The sequence below is a fragment of the Bubalus kerabau genome, chromosome 18 (genome assembly GCF_029407905.1).
Source record: "Bubalus kerabau isolate K-KA32 ecotype Philippines breed swamp buffalo chromosome 18, PCC_UOA_SB_1v2, whole genome shotgun sequence".
In the NCBI taxonomy this organism is placed as follows: domain Eukaryota; kingdom Metazoa; phylum Chordata; class Mammalia; order Artiodactyla; family Bovidae; genus Bubalus; species Bubalus kerabau.
The window spans coordinates 27,943,534-27,965,201 of NC_073641.1; the positions used below are offsets into that span (position 1 = coordinate 27,943,534).

Sequence of the window (21,668 nt, forward strand, 5' to 3'; positions counted from 1 at the left end):
CTTTTAAGGTCACACATTTTTATGTCTCAAAGTCCATGAGACAGTACCTTTTAAATAGATGCTTCAGCAGATAGCTATCAATGGAAAGAACTGGAAAAGCAACAATATTTGTAAACTATAGTTTATAAGGAACATTTTAACGTGCATTATCTTCTTTCATCCTTATAAATATCCTGTGAGGTCAAATATTATAAATATTCCTGTTTCCATATAAAGAAATCTAACTCTAAGAGTCTGATTGGCAACAAAACATAGATCTGCATCTATGTCCTTTCACTCCAAACCTCCAGTTCTTTCTGTCATACTAAGCTGGCTTAGAACTCTTCCAGGAGAGCTACTCACTGTGGTTCCATCATCTGGGTCCTAACCAAATTAACAAATAGGTTCCACCTATGCCACTTAGCATTTACCAGATCCTTCTTAAGACAGAGTCAATGGATGTAAAGTTTCAGACAAGTATCCACCAGAAAGGGGGGGTGGGGGTGTGGGAACGTGTGAGTGAGTGTGTGTGGGAGTATGTGTGTATGGGAGTGTGTGTGTGTGTGTGTGTGGGAGTGTGTGTGTGTCCCAGCACCATCATGAATGAACTTGTTCTGAAAACAGACCTTCAGGCATTAACACAGAGGGAAGCTTAAAATGATAAGACTAGGTGGTGAGGCTAGATGCGAAAAACTGATTCTTTTGAAAAAACCCTGATGCTGGGAAAGATTGAAGGCGGGAGGAGAAGGAGACAACAGAAGATGAGAGGGTTGGATGTCATCACCAACTCAATGGACATGAGTTTGGGTAAACTCTGGGAGTTGGTGATAGATAGGGAGGCCTGGTGTGCTGTAGACATGACTGAGCGATTGAACTGAACTGACTGAGGTGGCGAGGCACGGAGGATTTTCACAGATCACTGAAGGTCTCCAGAGTCTCTGGCTCAGCAGATCTATTCCATAGGCAAGTCACAAAAAGTGGGCACGTATGTGTGATCCCGTTTGTGGATACACATACAAATTTGTGTCCAGAGCTGGGGGAGAAAGAAGTTAGTTGGAACAGGGAATATTTAAAGTGCCCTTTCTACGATAACGCAAATCATTGAAAAAAATGTAGCCATAAAGATGATTTTAACTTAGTGGAAAAAAATTAGCAACTATGGTGTGACAAAGATAGGTAAATCAACACTGGAGTGGTCTATGGAGCTCTAAAAGGAACTTGGTTGCCTATCTACCCTGGCCCTACTGCCAGCCATGGGAAAGTCATTGTTGATAGGAGACACGCCACTTTGTAGACCTATTAATAGTGTTAGTTTAAGTATATGACAATAGAATAATAATTAGCCATAAAAATATTAATGGTAAGTTTTGTAAATTTAAAAATACAAGAATATTTTACAGTCAGACTTCTAAGCCTTTGTAGAATCAAAAATAGGACTAAGTTAGAAGTTGGTGAAAATAACTAAAATGTAATAGAAGAACAAAAAGAAATATATATGTCATGGATTTAAAATAAAAGCAAACCTTATGAATAAACAAAGTAAGCATGTTAAATGGCACTGCCAGGAAAACCTAATGGCAAGAGAATTTTATCTTTGGGCAGAGACATAAAGGATGATGTTGGCTGATATCTAAAGGCTGTATAATGAAAGACAAAGATGATTATTTTGGAAAAGGGATCAGAATAGCATTCTTGGCCAGGAAGAAGAAGCAATGGACCAAAATTAATCTAATATTGCATGGGAGCTAAACCGTGACAGATGAGAAAGGGCTGAGGAGGAAGTGGTGGGTGGAGAGAGGTGGGGAGGAACAAGTCATTAAAAATCCTGATTTTGCTTCTATATATGTTTACACAGAGCTAATGAGAGTATCTCATATATGCACAGTAGTTTAGTTTTTGAAGTGCTTTACTTTTATTCTCTCACAAGGTGCTAAAAACTTCTGGTTTGGTCAGGATGCTTTTTTCTTTGTGATCCAGAGAGGCTCTGTGACTCTCCCAAAGTCACCCAGCTGGTGGTGGGGAAGCTGAGGGTAAAAACCCTTTTGTTCTAGCTCTTGGCTAATCTGACAAATCTCTGTCTATCAGAGAATGAAAAGACAGATGGGAACTGTCATCCCAGGTAACACTTTTTATAACAATTTTTAATTCAAAATGCTGAATGAAGTTCACCTTACTTTATAAACTTTACATGAAAATTATATTTAAATATTATTTATAAATGCCAATTACATTCTCCCATGTTCTTCCCTGGACACTTAAAAAAAATGCCCACTTGGAACACCTTATTTCTGTACTAATCTGTGTGTGTGCATGCTAAGTTACATCAGTCGTGTCCAACTCTTTGAGACTTCATGGACTGTAGCCCACCAGACTCCTCAGTCTGTGGGATTCTCCAGGCAAAAGTACTGGAGTGGGTTGCTATGTCCTCCTCCAGGGGATCTTCCTGACTCAGGGATTGAACACCTGTCTCTTGTGGCTCCTGCACTGCATGTGGATTCTTTACCTCTGAGCCACCAGGGAAGCTGCTTGTAGTAATCTACCCTATGCTTATTATTTCTTAGCTCTGTAAACTTAGACGACTAACAAAGCTTTCTAAGTCTCACCCCTTTATCACTTATAAAATGGGTAATAATTTGACAAACCTCTTAGAGTCATCATGAGTATTATGTGTTGGCTAAGAATTTACTAGTATTGATATTGCCAATATACTATATGACATAGTCATTGCTGTTTGTGCAGAATTGAATGTTACTTCTCTATTGTTTATCTAAAATTCCCTTACAAGAGGTATCTCATACACCCTGTTATATTTATAATACACATAATGCTTTACTACAATTTTTCTTAATTAAAAAGTAGAATCTAAAATATATATAGATGGAAGGGTTTTTATTTTTGGCTATGAAACATGTTCAGGGCTTCCCTGATGGCTCAGTGGTAAAGAATCTACCTGCAATGCAGGAGACACAGGAGATGCCAAAGTATAATAAATAAAACCCAGCAAATGACTCAAGATCATTTTGTTAAAATCTTATAGATCCCTGTGCAAAATATGCCTATACATTCTTAGAAACATGGGTCACGTGGAACAGATAAAGTTTGTACTTTGAAAATAGCAGAGTGTGACTTAAGAAAACTCTTCCCTGGGTTGGGAAGATCCCCTGAAGGAGGAAATGGCAACCCACACTAGTACTCTAGCCAAAAAAATTCCACGGAGAAAGGAGCCTGGTGGGCTATAGTCCAAAGGGTCACAGAGTTGGACACGACTGAGCAACTGAGTGCCCATGACACATATTCATTATATTTCTCTTTTTAAAAAGCAAGCATGCACTGGTCCTCACTACAACAAGAAAATACATTTCTACAACTGGAAATACCCTCAATTCCCAGACAGTCCTCGTCACATAAGAGATTGCAGTGTTCTAAGATTTTTGAGTCATACAATGAGTTCAGATGATTCTTGAGACAGGCCCTCAGATTAGACAAACAGAAACAGTACATATCACCACAAGCTTCCAGGAAATGACTTTAAATGTATCACGGTCCTTTGTACAACTGTGATAAGGATTGCATCACCTACATCTGAACATCCTGTATATAAAACGACGGCTCCAAAGTAGGGTGACCCTTTGCCTACACTGGAGGGAGAACAGACCACAGCTTTACTTACAGGAAGAGGAGCACTGTGGAGCTCTACTTGGGAGGTAATCTTGCTTTTAAAATCATCCAGCTCATAAGAGACCATGAAAAAGTTTCAAGAACTTGCAAAGCATATCACTGCTGTTTTTATAGTAAAAGTCCACAGTGTAATAAAAGTATAGTAAATACAACCAGCAAAGGACTCATGATCATTTTGTTAAAATCTTTGTAAAATCCCCGTGCACAATATGCCAATACATTCTTAGAAACATGGGGCACATGGAACAGATAAAGTCTGTACTTTGAAAATAGCAGAGTGTGACTTAAGAAAACTCAGGCTAGAGCTTTAAGTGAGTTTTCAGAAGGCAGGAAAGGGCTGAGAGATGAAGTCGGGGTTCAACAAGACAGATGGTAAAGAAAGTCAAAGTGAGCTGAGGAGAAAACTACCAGCACAGCAGCTTTATTTTTGTACTCCCTTTTTAAAGGGAGTAAAAAAAATAGAGAGAGACGTGTGTGAGTATTACATATATAAAGTCTAAGGGAAAAAGACTCATAGTTTATTAAAGGAATTCACAGTAATATCACTTTCTGTGCCCAAAGTTAACTTGATTAATATCAGAAGGAAAGTTAATGTTAAAACAGTCTTTCCCACATCTGCTACTCCCATAATGTCTGCGTGACTGTCATAAATTAGGAGTGGGGAGGGGCACAGTGCCAACTGTCAAAACAAATAGGCCATTCTGGATTCCAAGTTTCATAGTATTTTCCTTGATCGCAAGAGTCATGAAAGCTGCTGGTCCTAACCTCGGCCACCCCAGCACTGGAGTGGGAACACCCACTCACACCTGGATCCTGCCCCAGCCCTGCCCCCAAGCAAGGAACCTGGGCAGTGTCAACTAGTGAGAGAAGTCAGGAAGGAACCCTGTCCCTCAAGGGTCTCAGGTCTTGGGAAGGGAAAATGAACTCTCGACAGTAAGTTAATATAGCAAGTGACGCTAGAGGAACGCAAATGCCGTTAACTGTGGGGGTTGGCACTTATGCCTCTGGCATTATTCATGGCTGCCTGATCTGCACATCCATCTTCCTCACAGACTCTATTCCACACGCCTTAAAGTCAAGGTCCATGCTTTGTACTTTCTGCACCTCATATAGCATCTAGCCTGTGGTGCATTAGAAGATCACGTCCATGACTTGGATGTTAGGAGGCCAGATCAGGGAGTGACCTAGGCTAGCATGTCAGGCCAGCTTATGTTCTCTTTTCTTCCTGCTTCACACCCCCACCAGGTGTAGCCCCCAGGTAAGACCTCCCTTCTCTGCTTCCTGTGGGTGGGGTATGCGCATACCAGCTGGTGGCTGTACTGGGCTTGAGGAAGGAAGTCCTTGATAAGCCCTACCATACATCTTAACAGAAAGCTCTGTGTTTATGTATCTTTCTGTAATGTCATGAGAAGGTCAGGGCAGGATTTAGAAATGTCTGGTGTCCTGGGTCTTGAAATAACCCTGTCAGCACCAGATTCTCACCACAAATGAATACATTTGTCTTTTTAAACATTTTTATTTTATATTGGAGTACAGTTGGTTAGCAATGTTGTGTTAGTTTCAGGTGTAGAGCAAAGTGATTCATTTATACATATGCATACATCTATTCTTTTTCAAATTCTTTTCCCATTCAGGTTATGCCATGGTATTGAGCAGAGCTCCCTGTAATGTGTTTGTTTTCTAGCAATGCTTTATGTACTTAAAGGGAATCCTGGAGAGAGAAAGGAGACACGGCTCACTTGGCCAGCACTCTGCTGCTAGATTTCTGTCAACTTTGTCTCTTTGGGTAACTTCCAACTCACAAAGTGGCCAGTGGCTAAGCTGCCAGCAATCCTTGACATCTCTAATAGCATCTATTGCTGATGGTGGCTCTTTCTCTGTCCCAGAAAAACTGTTACTTAAAAAGAATCACCTCAAGTTTAATGCCAGGTTGTCCTCAGCAAGGCCAAGCTTACGAAGTGGACCATCAGAACTCGTCTGAAGGTCTTGTTCAGCTTCTATGTCCATTGGTCTACAAGAGATCACTTTGTAGACTACCTCGAGTGAACCAGGTGGAACTAGGACTTTCATTCAGTAATCAAGAAAATAATTACTGACTCTCTACTCCACATCAGCTGCCACTCTGGGTTCTGAGCACACACCAGTGCCCAAAGCAAGGTGCCAACACTCAGAGACAGAGCAGAAGATGGGTCATGGGTGTATAAACACATAAAGATAATTTCAGATAGTAACAATGGCTATTCAGAACATAAAAGGCTAGAGACAACTGAGAGCGGTTGTGAAGTGCTAATTCAGACAGGTTGGTTCTGAAAGGTCTCTTTGAAGAGGAGGCATTTGAGCTGAAACTGAGAGATAAGAGCCAAAATCTTGGGAAGACAGTCCCTTCCAGGAGAAAAGCAGTGCACCAAAGCTCTGAAGCAAAAACGAGTTAATACTCTTCTGCTTGTTCACCTCCACTCTTAAGACCCAGCTCATGATTCACCTCCTCTGCGATGCCTTCAGAGACATACTACGATCTTGAGTATCATTTCATTTTGTTTCCCTATCATGCAGATAAGCACACACCAAAATGTGATTCATTGGGATCCTAAATGTTTGCTTGAATTCCACTTTTTTAGAGCACCAGACATAAGTTCATGAAGGAAAAGGGGTATAAATTATAGCCCTTATTTGATAAGCTGCTGCTGCTGCTGCTAAGTCGCTTCAGTCATGTCCAACCCTGGGCGACCCCATGGACTGCAGCCTACCAGGCTTCTCCGTCCACGGGATTGTCCAGGCAAGAACACTGGAGTGGGTTGCCATTTCCTTCTCCAATGCACGAAAGTGGAAAGTGAAGTCGCTCAGTCGTGTCTGACTCTTAGCGACCCCATGTACTGCAACCTACCAGGCTCCTCCATCCATGGGATTTTCCAGGCAACAGTACTGGAGTGGGGTGCCATTGCCTTCTAATAACTGCCTATTTAATCATCAGAAAGAGCTCTAAATGAGCCAGGATCTGCCTGGAGTTTTCTGCTGCAACAGGGAGCATGAATGCTTGTGAGGACCCTTGGTCACCTGGAGTAGGGAATGCTGACTTTAAATGAAGCCAGCAGACAAAGCTTTGCTGAAGGAGAAAATGTAGGGAACAATTCTGCCATCTAGAAATGGTCCAGAGGTAGTGTTAGCTAGTCGAACACTTACAAAACCTAACGGATACCAGTTTACAGAGTAAGAAAGGAAGACAAATCTATCCATCTACCTACCTGTCTATCTGTTTATCTGTCATCAAATGGTCAAAATCTGGTATCATGAATTCACAATGGAATATTTAGAGAAAATTTCTATCTAGGTTTTTTTTTTTTAAAAAGTACTTTTAAGTCATCCCATTAATTATCAATCTGATATTTACCAAGTCTGAAAGAAAAATTCTTCATTTAAGGATATTTGAGGGCTACCAATTAATAACATTTTCATGTATCAATCTGAACAAGCAATTGTAGTCAAATATTAAATTTATTTAATGACTTTACTGAAAACATAAAGAATGTTCTTACCAGTTGCCTTTTGGATTTATAAACTGCTGCACTGCATAGCCAAACTGTTCACTTGAAGGACCAGAAAATATCTTTGCTTTTGGGAGACCAACGTTGTATGCCACACAACAGTTTAAAATGCCTATTAAAGAAAAATGAAAACAGTCCATATTTACATTTTGTGAATATAAGGTTGTAATATAATTCTCAAAGGCCGCTTTAAAAAAAACTGATTGAAATAATAATTATTCTCCATCAATGTTTACCAAGAGTTTTAAGTATTAATTTGAGGCCCTGGCAGTATGCTAAATACTTTATGTGCATGATTCACTATTTCATTTGGCCTCATGGCAACTCTAGAATATGACTGCTATTATTATACTTGCTTTGCAGAAAGTTGTTGGAAATACAGATAGAAAGTCAAAAGGGAAGGCCAGGATAAGGCTGTCTGATTGAAGAGCTTGAACTCTTAAACCACATATTACCTTTACAGATTCTTAAGTAACTCTGGTTCTATCTGTCCTTCCTAATGCAAGAAGACTCTAAGCCACCCAAAGGCAGGATCAGAGGGTTATCTTCTATTTCTCCTGAAAAGCTTGACATGAACTCTACATGAAATGTCCGTTGGAAAAGCATTGCTGACTACATCAAAGGAGGTTAAAAAAACACACACACACAGCTGCTTGAAAATTGTTTTATTTCTTTCAGAAGGGATCACTTTTGAGGATGAAAATGTAAGGAAAGGGGTCATATGTTTTATTCCAGCAGGATCTGCAGAAGTGGTTTCGCTTTTTGATGTTTCTTTCTGAATACCTGAGAAACAATATTCACTTTCAAAAACAACAAAGGCCCTGATAGGATAAAACCTGGATAGATCTTTTTGAAAAACCTTGTTTTTGATAGAAAGAAAAGAAGGGAAAGAGTTGGGTTGATGAAGACCAGCCTCTCTGACTCTGATGGCATAGACACTGGCTGCACTGCATTCTGGAGAAAGAAGGTAGTGTGGACATTAATGTTCCCTATAGACACGGGATGGGGTTTCCCAGGTGGCGCTAGTGGTAACGAACGCGCCTGCCAGTGCAGGAAACAGAAGAGATGTGGGTTCGATTCCTGGGTCGGGAAGATCCCCTGGAGAAGGAAATGACAACCCACTCCAGTATTCTTGCCTGGAGAATCCCCATGGACAGAGGAGCCTGGCGGGCTACAGTCCATGGGGTTGCAAAGAGTCAGACATGACTGAATCGACTTAGTGCATAGAGATGGGAACAGGCTTCAAGCTGTTTGAGATCAGTAGTTATCTTTGCAGACACTGAAGGCAATGTGAGTTCTTCAAAATTGACATCAACTATGTCAACTGTCAACTGATAACTATGTGTCTTCACAAAGGAATGCCCTACTTTCTGGGCAACACTGAAAGTGCATTATTGTTTCCGGCATTGAAAGGATGGAGGAAAAGGGCTGGCTCTCCTGTTATGTCCTTGTACTTCGGGAGCAGATTCTGAAATGTGCTCCAAAGGAATAACGAGGTCAGTGATGAAGCTTTGAGTGAAAGTAGTTGACGGCCCTCTTCACATGCCAAAATCATTCCACCATAGGTGTGTTCACTCAAGAGTGCACAGCTCATTATTAGCTATTTTTTTTTCGAAATAATGTGCTGTCAGGAAGAGAAGGACAAATAATTTTCAAACACTCTAAAGCAAACACTACACAGCTTTACATTTGCAAATTTTCTCTTTAATATCATTTTTTGAAATACACCACTCCATTATCCTTTTCAGGAAATTAAATGCAAGGGAAAATAACACAGTATTGGAAGCAGAGAACCAGAACTGACATTCAGACTACTGGTGTTTCCAATCAAGAGTTTAACTTTGCCCCATAGTACAGAACTCAGTAAATCTTATTTAAATATATTACAAATTATCTAACAAATCAGTAAAAGCTTAGGGAGGTAATGCAAACTGTCCCCTCTTTTAAAATATCTAATTCTGGAAAAGCTGCATATGGAGATATATATATATATATATATGTATGTATGTATGAAATGACCTCATTTTCCCCCCATTAATTAAACATTGGCAGATCATGTCATGCCATGAAATCATGATAGGCTCCATTTTATCACCTAGCAGTTAAATTTTACTACATATATGTATACATATATGTGTGCATATACACTTATATATATACTATGTGTATACATACATACATGAACATGTATCAGTTCAGTTCAGTTTAGTCACTCAGTCATGTCCAACTCTTTGAGACCCCATGGACTACAGCACCCCAGGCCTCCCTGTCCATCACCAACTCCCAGAGTCTACCCAAACTCATGTCCATTGAGTTGGTGATGCCATCCAACTATCTCATCCTCTGTCAGCCCCTTCTCCTCCTGCCTCAATCTTTCCTAGCATCAGGGTCTTTACAAATGAGTCACCTCTTCACATGAGGTGGCCAAAGTATTGGAGTTTCAGCTTCAACATCAGTCCTTCTACACCCAGGACTGATTTCCTTTAGGATGGACTGGTTGGATCTGCTGGCAATCCAAGGGACTCTCAAGAGTCTTCTCCAACACCACAGTTCAAAAGCATCAATTCTTCAGAACTCAGCTTTCTTTATAATCCAACTCTCACATCCATACATGACCACTGGAAAAACCATAGCCTTGACTAGATGGATCTTTGTTGGAAAAGTAATCTCTCTGCTTTTGAATATGCTGTCTAGGTTGGTCATAACTTTCCTTCCAAGGAGTAAGTGTCTTTTACTTTCATGGCTGCAATCACCATCTGCAGTGATTTTGGAGCCCCAAAAATAAAGTCTGACACTGTTTCCACTTTTTCCCCAACTATTTGCCATAAAGTGATGGGACCAGATGCCATGATCTTCGTTTTCTGAATGTTGAGCTTTAAGCCAACTTTTTCACTCTCCTCTTTCACTTTCATCAAGAGGTTCTTTAGTTCTTCTTCACTTTCTGCCATAAGGGTGGTGTCATCTGCATATCTGAGGTTATTGATATTTCTCCCGGCAATCTTGATTCCAGTTTGTGCTTCACCAGCCTAGTGTTTCTCATGATGTACTCTGCATAGAAGTTAAATAAGCAGGGTGACAATATACAGCCTTGACGTACTCCTTTTCCTATTTGGAGCCAGTCTGTTGTTCCATGTCGAGTTCTAACTGTTGCTTCCTGACCTGCATACAGATTTCTCAAGATGCAGGTCAGGTGGTCTGGTATTCCCATCTCTTTCAGAATTTTCCACAGTTTATCATGATCCACACAGTCAAAGGCTTTGGCATAGTCAATAAAGCAGAAGTAGATGTTTTTCTGGAACTCTCTTGCTTTTTCCATGATCCAGCGGATGTTGGCAATTTGATCTCTGGTTCCTCTGGCTTTTCTAAAACAAGCTTGAACATCTGGAAGTTCACAGTTCACGTGTTGCTGAAGCCTGGCTTGGAGAATTTTGAGCATTACTTTACTAGCGTGTGAGATCAGTGCAATCGTGCAGTAGTTTGAGCATTCTTTGGCATTGCCTTTCTTTGGGATTGGAATGAAAACTGATCTTTTCCAGTCCTGTGGCCACTGCTGAGTTTTCCAAATTTGCTGGCATATTGAGTGCAGAAGTTTCACAGCATCATGTTTTAGGATTTGAAATAGCTCAACTGGAATTCCATCACCTCCACTAGCTTTGTTTGTAGTGATGCTTCCTAAGGCCCACTTGACTTCACATTCCAGGATGTCTGGCTCTAGGTGAGTGATCACACCATCATGATTATCTTACACACATACATAAAATATTAGTTAAAAATGTAAATCATATCATCTTTCTGCTTAAAATACTCCCAATGTCTGAGAATAAAATCTAATTTCCTTACCACAGTTTCAAAAATCCTTTGTGATCTGGCCCCTATGTATCTGGTGACTTTCACTTTTCACCACCCTCTCCAATCACTGTATTCCAGCCACAATGGCTCTCCTTCTGTCCCTTGAACACATCCAGTTCACTCTGCTTATGGCCTTTGGAGCATCCAGACCCACTGCCTACAGCACTTTTCTCAACTCAGTATTTATGTCCTGCCATCTATCCATCACTCAGATCTTTGCTCAAATAGGTCTCTGCTATCCTTGTAGAGACTGCCCATGACTCATCCACCAGTTTACATCCTCCTCGATCATTATGCTACTATCACGGTACTTACCATCTGAAATGATCTTGTGTATCTGCATTGTTTTGTCTCTGTTTGCCTACTAAAACCTAAGCAACTTGAGTCCAGACCTTATTTCTTTTATTCACTCTTATTTTCTCAGCACCTAGGATAATATTTGTTGTATAAAGTAAATTTTTAATGAATATGTTATTTGATGATGATATGGAATATAGGCAAAATTAAGAGAACAAAGATAATTCATAATCATATCATTCTAATGCAAGTACAGGTAATCTGGATATACTATTTCCTTCTAATATTTTTTCCAATATTTAAACCATAATGTATATTCCCTTTAGTAGCCTACTATTTCTTAATGCTTATGTTGGTCTGCCTATGTCAGAATAATCTTGATTCATTTGATCCCCACAACAACACTGTGAAACAGCAAAACTAGGGAGGTTATTAGAGGTTAGACACGTTTCTTGCTCACTGTCACTCAACTGGTGGCTAAGAGCTGAGTCTTGGTCTGGCTCATCATGTCAACCTTATAGTCCAGAATTTCTACTCGTAAATAGTCCACTCATTTTTCTCACAAAACAAGATCTTCTCCATCACAATGCCTTCATCCCACTGATCCTAAATCTCTTCTTACCTGATACATCAATCCCTCACTGAACAGCCTGCCCCTTTTGATTAAGTCTCTCTGTTCTCTACACTTATTTTTTCAAATACATATTTACAACTCACTATGTCACCATTTCATACTTAGCCTATGATAGCTAATTAGCTTTTACAAATTTAATGTAAGTATTCTAATTCAATGTCTATTTCCTCTTTACAATCCCACTGCTTATAGTAATGTGTTCCTATGTCTGTCATAACTTAACTGAATCATATGGAAAATGACAACCTACTTGGTTCATCCTGTTTCCTTACATCCTAAATATGCCCATATGCTAAGAAATAAATCATTCAAAAATATTTCTCCAATTCCTTTGTGTTAGGCATTTTCCTAAGTCTTGGGGACAGAAGCTTTTTAACTTATGTGCAGAGTATATCATGCAAAATGTTGGGCTGGATGAAGCACAAGCTGGAATCAAGATTGCTGGGGGAAATATCAATAACCTCAGATATGCAGGTAACACCACCTTTACAGCAGAAAGTGAATAAGAACTAAAGAGCCTCTTGATGAAAGTGAAAGAGAAGAGTGAAAAAGTTGGCTTAAAACTCAACATTCAAAAAACTAAGATCATGGCATCCAGTCCCATCACTTCATGGCAAATAGATGGAGAAACAATGGAAACAGTGACAGACTTTATTTTCTTGGGCTTCAAAATCACTGCAGATAGTGACTGCAGCCATGAAATTAAGACGCTTGCTCCTTGGAAGGAAAGTTATGACCAACCTAGACAACATATTAAAAAACAGAGACATTACTTTTCCAACAAAGGTCCATCTAGTCAAGGCTATGGTTTTTCCAGTAGTCATGTATGGATGTGAGAGTTGGACTGTAATGAAACCTGAGTACTGAAGAATTGATGCTTTTGAACTGTGGTGTTGGAGAAGACTCTTGAGAGTCCTTTGGACTGCAAGCAGATCCAACCAGTCCATCCTAAAGGAAATCAGTCCTGGGTGTTCATTAGAAGGACTGATGTTGAAGCTGAAGCTCCAATACTTCAGCCACCTGATGTGAAGAATTGACTCATTTGAAAAGACCCTGATCCTGGGAAAGACTGAAGGTGGGAGGAGAAAGAGAAAACAGAGGATGAGATGGTTGGATGGCATCACCGACTCAATGGACATGAGTTTGAGTAAACTCTAGGAGTTGGTGATGGACAGGGAGGCCTGGGGGGCTGTAGTCCATGGGGTCACAAAGAGTTGGACACAACTGAACGACTGAACTGACCTAGCGACAGAAGCAATGAACCAAATAAACAAGACCTCTGCTGTCATTGAGCTTCCATTCTTGTAATTGGAATAAGAAATAAAAATTATATTATCATGGGATAAGTATTAAATTTCAGAAAGCTACAAAGAACCTTGACCCAAGAGTTAAGAAGAGGATAAATCTAATTTGAAGGCTTCATTCATAGAAGAGGTGGCAATCTATATGGATCTTAGAGGATAAGCTGGAATTCACTACACAAAGAGGAAGACCAAGGTCATTCGAGGCCTAAGGAACATCCTGCTGAGTACTATGGGGACATGAAAGAGAAGAGAATGGAGACAGTGAAAAGATGACCCAGCAAGTCACAGATTATTAATTTATACATTCCAGGTCTATATTAGATGTAGTGAGTTTCAAGGTCATGTCATTACCCAGAGTGTAACTCTTCCCTTCTGTCCTCATGTGTATGCTTGTGAATGCAGGAAGTACTTATCCAAGGTGACCTTGCTGTGTATTTGTTGACAGCAACCAAGTCAAAGTATTCAGTCAATCTCACCCATCCTTATTGTAAAAATAAGCAATGCATGGTCCTGGATGGTTAACTAATTTCCTCTCTGCTCACAATTGAAGGGGGTCTTTCATTCTTGATTATAACCTGGCTTGCTGTCATTTTAATATCCACAGGCAAACCAGATAGTTAAGCACACATTGATTAATGCAAACTTCTTTTTTCTTCCACTCATTTAAAAATTTTATAGCACCTCCTGTCTAGAGAGTTCCTGCTCATCTCTAAAATAGATTTCTGGGAAACTTTAATAATTTAAGAATTAGTTTCAGCAAATATTGAGTTCATTCCCCCACTTTATTCTGAAAACTGATTTTAAATTATAAGATTACAGATGAGATATAGTTAACCCAGTTTTGTTCTCAAAATGTAGTGAGGCTCAGAAAGAACCAAATCTTTTGAAAACAAGGGCAGAAATAAATGTATTAAACAAAACATGTCATTCTATATTTAGCAACAAAATCTGGGGGGCAAGTGTCGACATCTATATCATTGTCAGAGCTTAATGACAAACATTTGCAGTAGATGAAGGAGAGTAATTTGTGTAGCTATTGCAAAATTTAAGAATATATGTTGAAGGGCAGGTGGGGCTGGCTTTTCATGAAAGATATTCATTTGCAAAAAGATCCAGAGAGATAAAGGGAAAAATTCATGTTAACAGATTTAAGACCAAAAGCAAGAGGTAGAATTGGACAGAGAGGAGTATTTTAAATTAGGACTTTCTTAAGGCATTCTGGCCCATTCCACAGATGCATGCTGGTATTTGAGGGGAGGAAATACCTCTGTTAAATAGTTAACAAAAATATAAGAACTCTTTCAGATATAAAATAAGTCAAGGGGATGGATGTAAGGTACAGCTTGGTGACTATAGTTAATAATACTGTATTGTGTATTTGGAAATGTATAAGGGAATAGACCTTAAAAGTTATCATCACAAGAAGAAAAATATATAATTACGTGTGGTAAGAGAGCTTCCCTGGGGAACCAGCAGTAAAGAATCCACCTGCAATTCAGGTGATGTGGGTTCAATCCGTGGGTCAGGAATCCCCTGGAGGAGGCAATGGCAAACCACTCCAATACTCTTGCCTGGGAAATCCCATGGACAGAGGAGCCTGGCAGGCTACAATCCACGGGGTTGCAAAGAGTGGGACATAACTTAGTGACTAAACAACAACAACAACAATAGATGTTAACTAGACTTACTGCGGCAACCATCTGGCAAATATACATGTATCAAATCACTGTGTTGAAAACAACTCAGTCAAAAAATGGGAAGATCGAAATAGACATTTCTCTAAAGAAGATATATCTTCCAAAGAAGATAATCAAAAAACATATGAAAAGATGCTAAACATCCACTAATTATTAGAGAAATGCAAATCAAAATTACAGTGAGGTATCATATCAATCAGAGAAGGCCATGGCAACCCACTCCAGGACTCTTGCCTGGAGAATCCCAGAGACGGAGGAGCCTGGTAGGCTACAGTCCATGGGGTCGCTGACTTGGACACGACTGAGCGACTTCACTTTCACTTTTCACTTTCATGCATTGGAGAAGGAAATGGCAACCCACTCCAGTACTCTTGCCTGGAGAATCCCAGGGACGGGGGAGCCTGGAAGGCTGCCGTCTATGGGGTCGCACAGTCGGACACGACGGACGTGACTTAGCAGCAGCATCATATCAATCAGAATGGCCATCATCAAAAAATCCACAAACAATTATCTGGAGAGGATGCAGAGGAAAGAAAACCCTCCGAGACTGTTGTTTGGAATGTAAATTGGTACAACCACTATAGAGAACAGTATGGAGGTTCCTTAGAAAACTAAAATTAGAACTACCATAACTATCATATAACCCAATGACCCCATTTCTGGGCATATATCCCTGAGAAAATCATAATTCAAAATGATACACACACCCCAATGTTCACTGCAGTACTATTTACAATTTTCAAGACATGAAAACAATCTAAACATCCACCGACAGATGAATGAATAAAGAAAATGTGATACTTACACACAATGGAATACTACTCAGCCATAAAAGAATAAAATAACTGCCATTTGTAGCAGTATGGGTGGACCCAGAGATTATCATACAAGTGAAGTAAGTCCGACAGAGAAAGGCAAATATCATATGATATTACTTGTATATGGAATTTAATAAAAATGATACAAATAAACTTATTTACAAAACAGAAAACAACTCAGATCTCAAAATCAAACTTACAGTTACCCAAGAGAAAATGTGGCCGGCGGGGAGTGATAAATTAGGAGATTGGGATTAATTTATACACACTGTGTTTCGCTATGCTGTGCTAAGTTGCTTCAGTTGTGTCTGACTTTTTGCAACCCTAAGGACTATAGCCCACCAGGCTTCTCTGAACATGGGATTTCCAGGCAAGAGTACTGGAGTGGGTTGCCGTGCCCTACCTCCAGGGGATCTTCCCGACCCAGGGATTGAACCTGCATCTCCTGCAGTGGCAGGCAGGTTCTTTACCACTAGTGCCACCTGGGAAGCATATAAATACTACTATATATAAAACAGATACCTAATAAGGACCCACCGTACAGCACAGGGAACTCTACTCAATGTTCTGTAATAACCTATATGAAAAAGAACCTGAAAAAAAAAATATATATATATTTGCATAACTGATTTACTTTGCTGTAACAAAGAAACGCTGTAAGTCAAATATACTCCAATAAAAATTTTTTAAAAAATCACTGCACTGTACATTTGAAGCTAATATTATATGTCAATTACATCTCAATAAAAAATAAAATCCACATTACTCATATACATGAACTCCAAGGCCTGCATCTCTGTTAAAGTGCCAGCCCAGGGTGTCACTGCTCCGAGGGCATGGAGCACACCTCTCCCCTATGCCTGGTGGACTGGTCCTCAGAAGCTGCAGAGGTATTGGCGGAAGCAGGGGCACAGGGCAGTGAGCTGAGCATTGCAAGGACAGCAGAAAGGTGCAGCTGCCACCAAGATATAGAGAACCTCTCTCAGGGGACAGCAGAGGTTCCCAGGAGAACTGGCTGAAGAGTCCAGGAGAAGCTCATCTAGATCAGGGATGGGTAAAACTCCAGGTATGGTCTATCTTAGGGTAGATTTCTCCCAATCTGGGGGTCTATTAACCTCAAAAATAAGTTCTCTGCTTCTGAAAAAGGATGGTGTAAAAATCTGTGATAGAACTTTCCATTTAAAGGGAGAGATTCGAAGGAATAAAAAAGTCAATGGTACCAAGAAAGTTTAACATAGCAGGTCAAATTCTATTAGGTTTTAAGGTCTGAAAATAACCCTCTATTGCTCAAGGCTCCATCCTCTGGGCCTGCAATAGCTCTACTAGCCTCTGCTTCTCTTTCCCCTTCAGTCCGAGAGGAGCATTTCTGCTGAGACAACATTTCTGTAAACCTTGTAGGTCTCTTGTGTATGTCATGGGGATCTGTGCCATTAGACAAGAGGGCTCTCCACAGACCTTTCCTGGATACCTCTCTCTCACTTCCTGGCCTCTGTGAGATGGTTGAGAGGATCCAGGAATCACACGCCGAGTCCATTCAGCAAAACATTTTCCTACCACACCCTTGGCCTTCTCTTCAGAGCACACTCTCTTAACAATCAGTCTCCTAATGTTTGCTTTTTAAAACAACTATGGATATAGGTTGAGAATTTCTTAAATCATTAAGTCCTGTTCTTTTTTAAAATTAATTCATTTATTTTTGGCTGCTCTGCGTCTTCATTGCTGCGCGGGCTTCTCTAGTTGCAGCGAGCAGGGGCTACTCTGTAGTTGTGGTGTGCGGCCGTCCCATGGTGGTGGCTTCTCTTGTGGAGCACGGGATCTAGAGTGCACAGGCTTCCGCAGCTGAGGCACACAGTCTCAGTAACTGGCTCAGGCTTAGTTGCCCTGCTGCATGTGGAATCTTCCTGAATAGGGATCGAACCTGTATCTCCAGCATTGGCTGGTGGATTCTTAACCACTGGACCACCAGGGAAATCCAGTGCTGTTCTTTTTTGTTTAATACTTTCCTCAATTTATCTTTTCTCTTGCACTTTACTACATTCAACAAGGGAAAAAGGCAGGCTGCTCCTTCAACATTTTGCTTGGAAATCTCCTCAGCTAAATGTCTAAGTTCATTGCTTGAAAACTTCCCACACAACAGTAGGACACAATCAGACCAAACTTTCTGCCACTATAAAACTGGGGTCACCTTTCCTCCAGTTTCCAGCAACACATCCCTCATTTCCTTCTGAGCCCTCACCGCAAGTGGCTTTGATGTTTATGTTCCTACCAACATCTTCCATACAGCAACCTTCAAAGCCTCGGGTTCAAAGCCTCTCCGTCTAAATAAGGTAATATTCACAGATTTGGGAGATTGGGATGTAGAAATATCTTTGTGGGGACTACCATTCAACTCAATACAGTGGGTCTGCCAGTAATGCAAAGTCCAGATGGAGGTCTGCCTGGGTTGTGTTTGTAGTGAGAAGCCTTGAGGGCGAGGTGATCTCACTCCCCAGGACAAAGAACGGGTGTGCTCACTTCTTGCTGTAAAACAGCAGGTCACCAAACTTACTTTTCCTCTCTCATAATGCAGCCTACTGAGTGTGCAGGCTTCTGTTTGGACCCCCTCCCATGGCCCTCGTGAGCCTTCATGGGGAAGTACAAGGGGAACTTGTGTAAACATGCTCACGTTGCCTGCCGTGCTGTGAGTAATAAAGTCCTTGCTCTGTAACTCAGGAATCTCATGTCATCTGTCAGCGTCCATGAAACAGCAATGGGCTAATGTATTAGCTTGTACATAGGATAAAATCAAAGAGCAGGCCTGTCAGAGTAGAGAAGAAACACTCCCCAGTCTGTATACTGAGGACTGAATGACAATGAAAATGGATATCTCCTGGGGGTTCAGACAAATCTTAGGGGAGCAATGTATTTTCCTATAAGGGTGGAATAGGGATTCAAAAGAAGTATCTTTCAATTTTAAGAAGCAAAGGGGCTCCAGCTGATGTCTGGGCAATGATGTCATAATTTGTTCTGCTCTGTAATTTTATGGCCACTTTTTTTTTCAATGGTGTGTGCACATATCATTTATGTGATAACTACCCTGCTGCTGCTGCTAAGTCGCTTCAGTCGTGTCCAACTCTGTGCGACCCCATAGACGGCAGCCCACCAGGCTCCTCTGTCCCTGGGATTCTCCAGGCAAGAACACTGGAGTGGGTTGCCATTTCCTTCTCCAGTGCATGAAAGTGAAAAGTGAAAGTGAGTCACTCAGTCGTGTCCGACTCTTCGCGACCCCATGGACTGCAGCCTACCAGGCTCCTCCATCCATGGGATTTTCCAGGCAAGATTACTGGAGTGGGGTGCCACTGCCTTCTCCGAATTACTCTGCATTCATGTTAAAAAAAAATATGTGTATCACTTTCCTGCAGAAATGAATGTATCACTATGCAGTTAAGTTTTAGGGGTTCAGGCTCTGTCCATTGGATTTCTTGGTAGGAATGCTGGAGAGGGTTGGCATTTCCTTCTCCCGGGGAACTTCCCCACCCAGGACTCCACCCCTCATCGCCTGCATTGCAGGCAGATTCTTTACTATCTGAGATAATAGGAAGCCCACTTATCTTAAAAGATAGCCACAACTGTCTTAAAGCCACTAGCTTTTAAGTGTATTTAAAGTGTGGTGTTCGGAGAGGGCAGTGGCACCCCGCTCCAGTGCTCTTGCCTGGAAAGTCCCAAGGATGGAGGAGCCTGGTAGGCTGCAGTCCATGGGGTCGCTGGGAGTCAGACACGACTGAGTGACTTCACTTTCACTTTTCACTTTCATGCATTGGAGAAGGGGGTGGCAGCCCACTCCAGTATTCTTGCCTGGAGAATCCCAGGGACAGGGGAGCCTGTTGGGCTGCCGTCTACGGGGTCTCACAGAGTCGGACACGACTGAAGCGACTTAGCAGCAGCAGCAGCATGGATGAGTTGTATCTTCCTCAAATTCCCACATTGAAACCCTAATTCCTAATGTAACTATATATGAAGATAGGATCTTTAAGGAGGCATTAACAATTGGGTTGGGATTCCTGGATGGCTCAGTGGTAAAAAATCTGCCTGCAATACAGGAGCCACAGGAGATGCAGGTTCAATTTCTGGGTCGGGAAGATCCCCTGGAGTAGGAAATGGCAACCTACTCCAGTATTCTTGGAAAATTCCATGGACAGATGAGCCTGGCGGGCTACACTCCACAAGGAGTTAGACACGACTGAAGCAACTTAGCAGAGTTTGCTATGGCAGGCACTGCACCATCCATCCCAGCCAATAATTGGGAACCTAATTTTATAGGACTGGTGTTCATTTAAGAAGAGGAAGAGACACTAGATCTCTCATTCTCCACGTACATACAGAGGAAAGGTCACATGAGGATGCAGCCAGAAGTCTACAAGCCAGGAAGAGCGGCATCACCAGACACCAACCCTAAGGGTCCCTTGATCTTGGAATATTAATACGATCTCCAGAACCATGAGAAAATAAATTCCTATTGTTAAAGCCACCCATTCAGGTGTATCTTGTTATGGCAGCAACTATAGCAGACTAAGACAGGGGGAAATAGGATTATATTGATATCAGACATTTTCAGTTTACTATGCTGTGTTTCAAAGACAAGCATGTCAATATACAGATGCACACATACAAGAGAGATATGTACTAATTCAAGTTATATCTTTTAAAGTTCATATTTTGTACAAAAAAAAGCAAGTCATTTTTTTGTGACAAAGTAAGCATATCAAGTATCAGAGTATTGTGGCACATGGTTAGGTGATTTTGATGTCCTTTTACAATTCTTGACCTTGCAGGCAATTAACATCTTCAAAAGTCTATAGCAATTGCTTCTTAAGTCCGTTTATTATGACTTAGCGCTTCCTAACAACTCAATAAATTCTTTTTTCACAATGATGTTGGAGGAGGAGCTGCTATCTGGCAGACTCACTGGCTCCCAGTGGCTGAGAGGATGGGGTGAAGTACTGGGGTACCAGCTCATCAATTCACTTTCTATTTTAACATGAAACTCCTTTTATGTGAAAGGAGAAACTCCTGTATCTTCCTTTCCCTCCTCAGAACAGCATTTGTGTCCATTTAGCAAGTCAGAGCCTGTAGAATAGCTTGCTCATTAACATGATATGCCTGACACATCTTGAGGCCATGTATGGAGACAACAGACACAAGTGAAGTTAGTTTTTCTTTTGTTATATCTCTGTTCACAGGCCATTTCTCTATAGACTTTTGGTTTTCCCCTATCATTCTAGCCTGTACACTCTTCTTCTAAGTCACCATTTGCATCTCTTATTGTGATGTACTATCTTGAAATGTTATATTGTTCTCCTGTGTAAGCTTTGTCTCAATAGTTACATAATCGTTGCCTCCTCATCCTGTCTGACCTCACCTCCTACCCTATCTTTTTAGCTCACTTACCTGGCTCTTCCTTAAACTCACCCTGACATTTGTCCTTTTTGTGTTGTCCCTTCTGCATGGAACCCTGTTCCCAGAGAGCTTTCTGTTTCTGCATCAAACATCAATCTATCAGAGCTGCCTTTCCTCATCACCTGTGGTGGTCAGCAGGTTCCCAGTGGTTCCCATCTCCTGCTATCTGTGCTTTTGTGTGATCCTCTTCCCTTGAGGGCAGGATCTGTGACTTCAAACCAATTGAAATGAAGATTTGAAATGTAGAATCAAATATCATAGAGTATTACTTTTGTATTTACATGACATAGAATTATAACTTCTATCTTGCTAGCAGATGTTATCATTTGTTGACAAAGCAGAGAGGCCCAGAGGGCAAGGAATAGAAGGAAGCCTTCAGCTGAGAACCAATGGGGAACTGAGGCACTTGGTTAACAGCCCCAGACGAGATTAAT

At 41.0% G+C, this 21,668-nt stretch overlaps 1 protein-coding gene across 2 annotated transcripts in view; it reads right to left on the reverse strand.

Moving 5' to 3' along the window:
• Positions 1–21,668, reverse strand: part of ITGA2 (integrin subunit alpha 2) — a 106,909-nt gene that overhangs the window by 67,222 nt on the left and 18,019 nt on the right. For both annotated transcript variants that reach the window (XR_008705034.1, XM_055555263.1), the window contains exon 2: positions 7,191–7,311. Coding sequence is in view for 1 of the 2 variants with exons in the window: in XM_055555263.1 (XP_055411238.1) it covers positions 7,191–7,311 (121 nt within the window). In the remaining variant the exon portion in view is untranslated. The remainder of the gene's footprint in view (positions 1–7,190; positions 7,312–21,668) is intronic.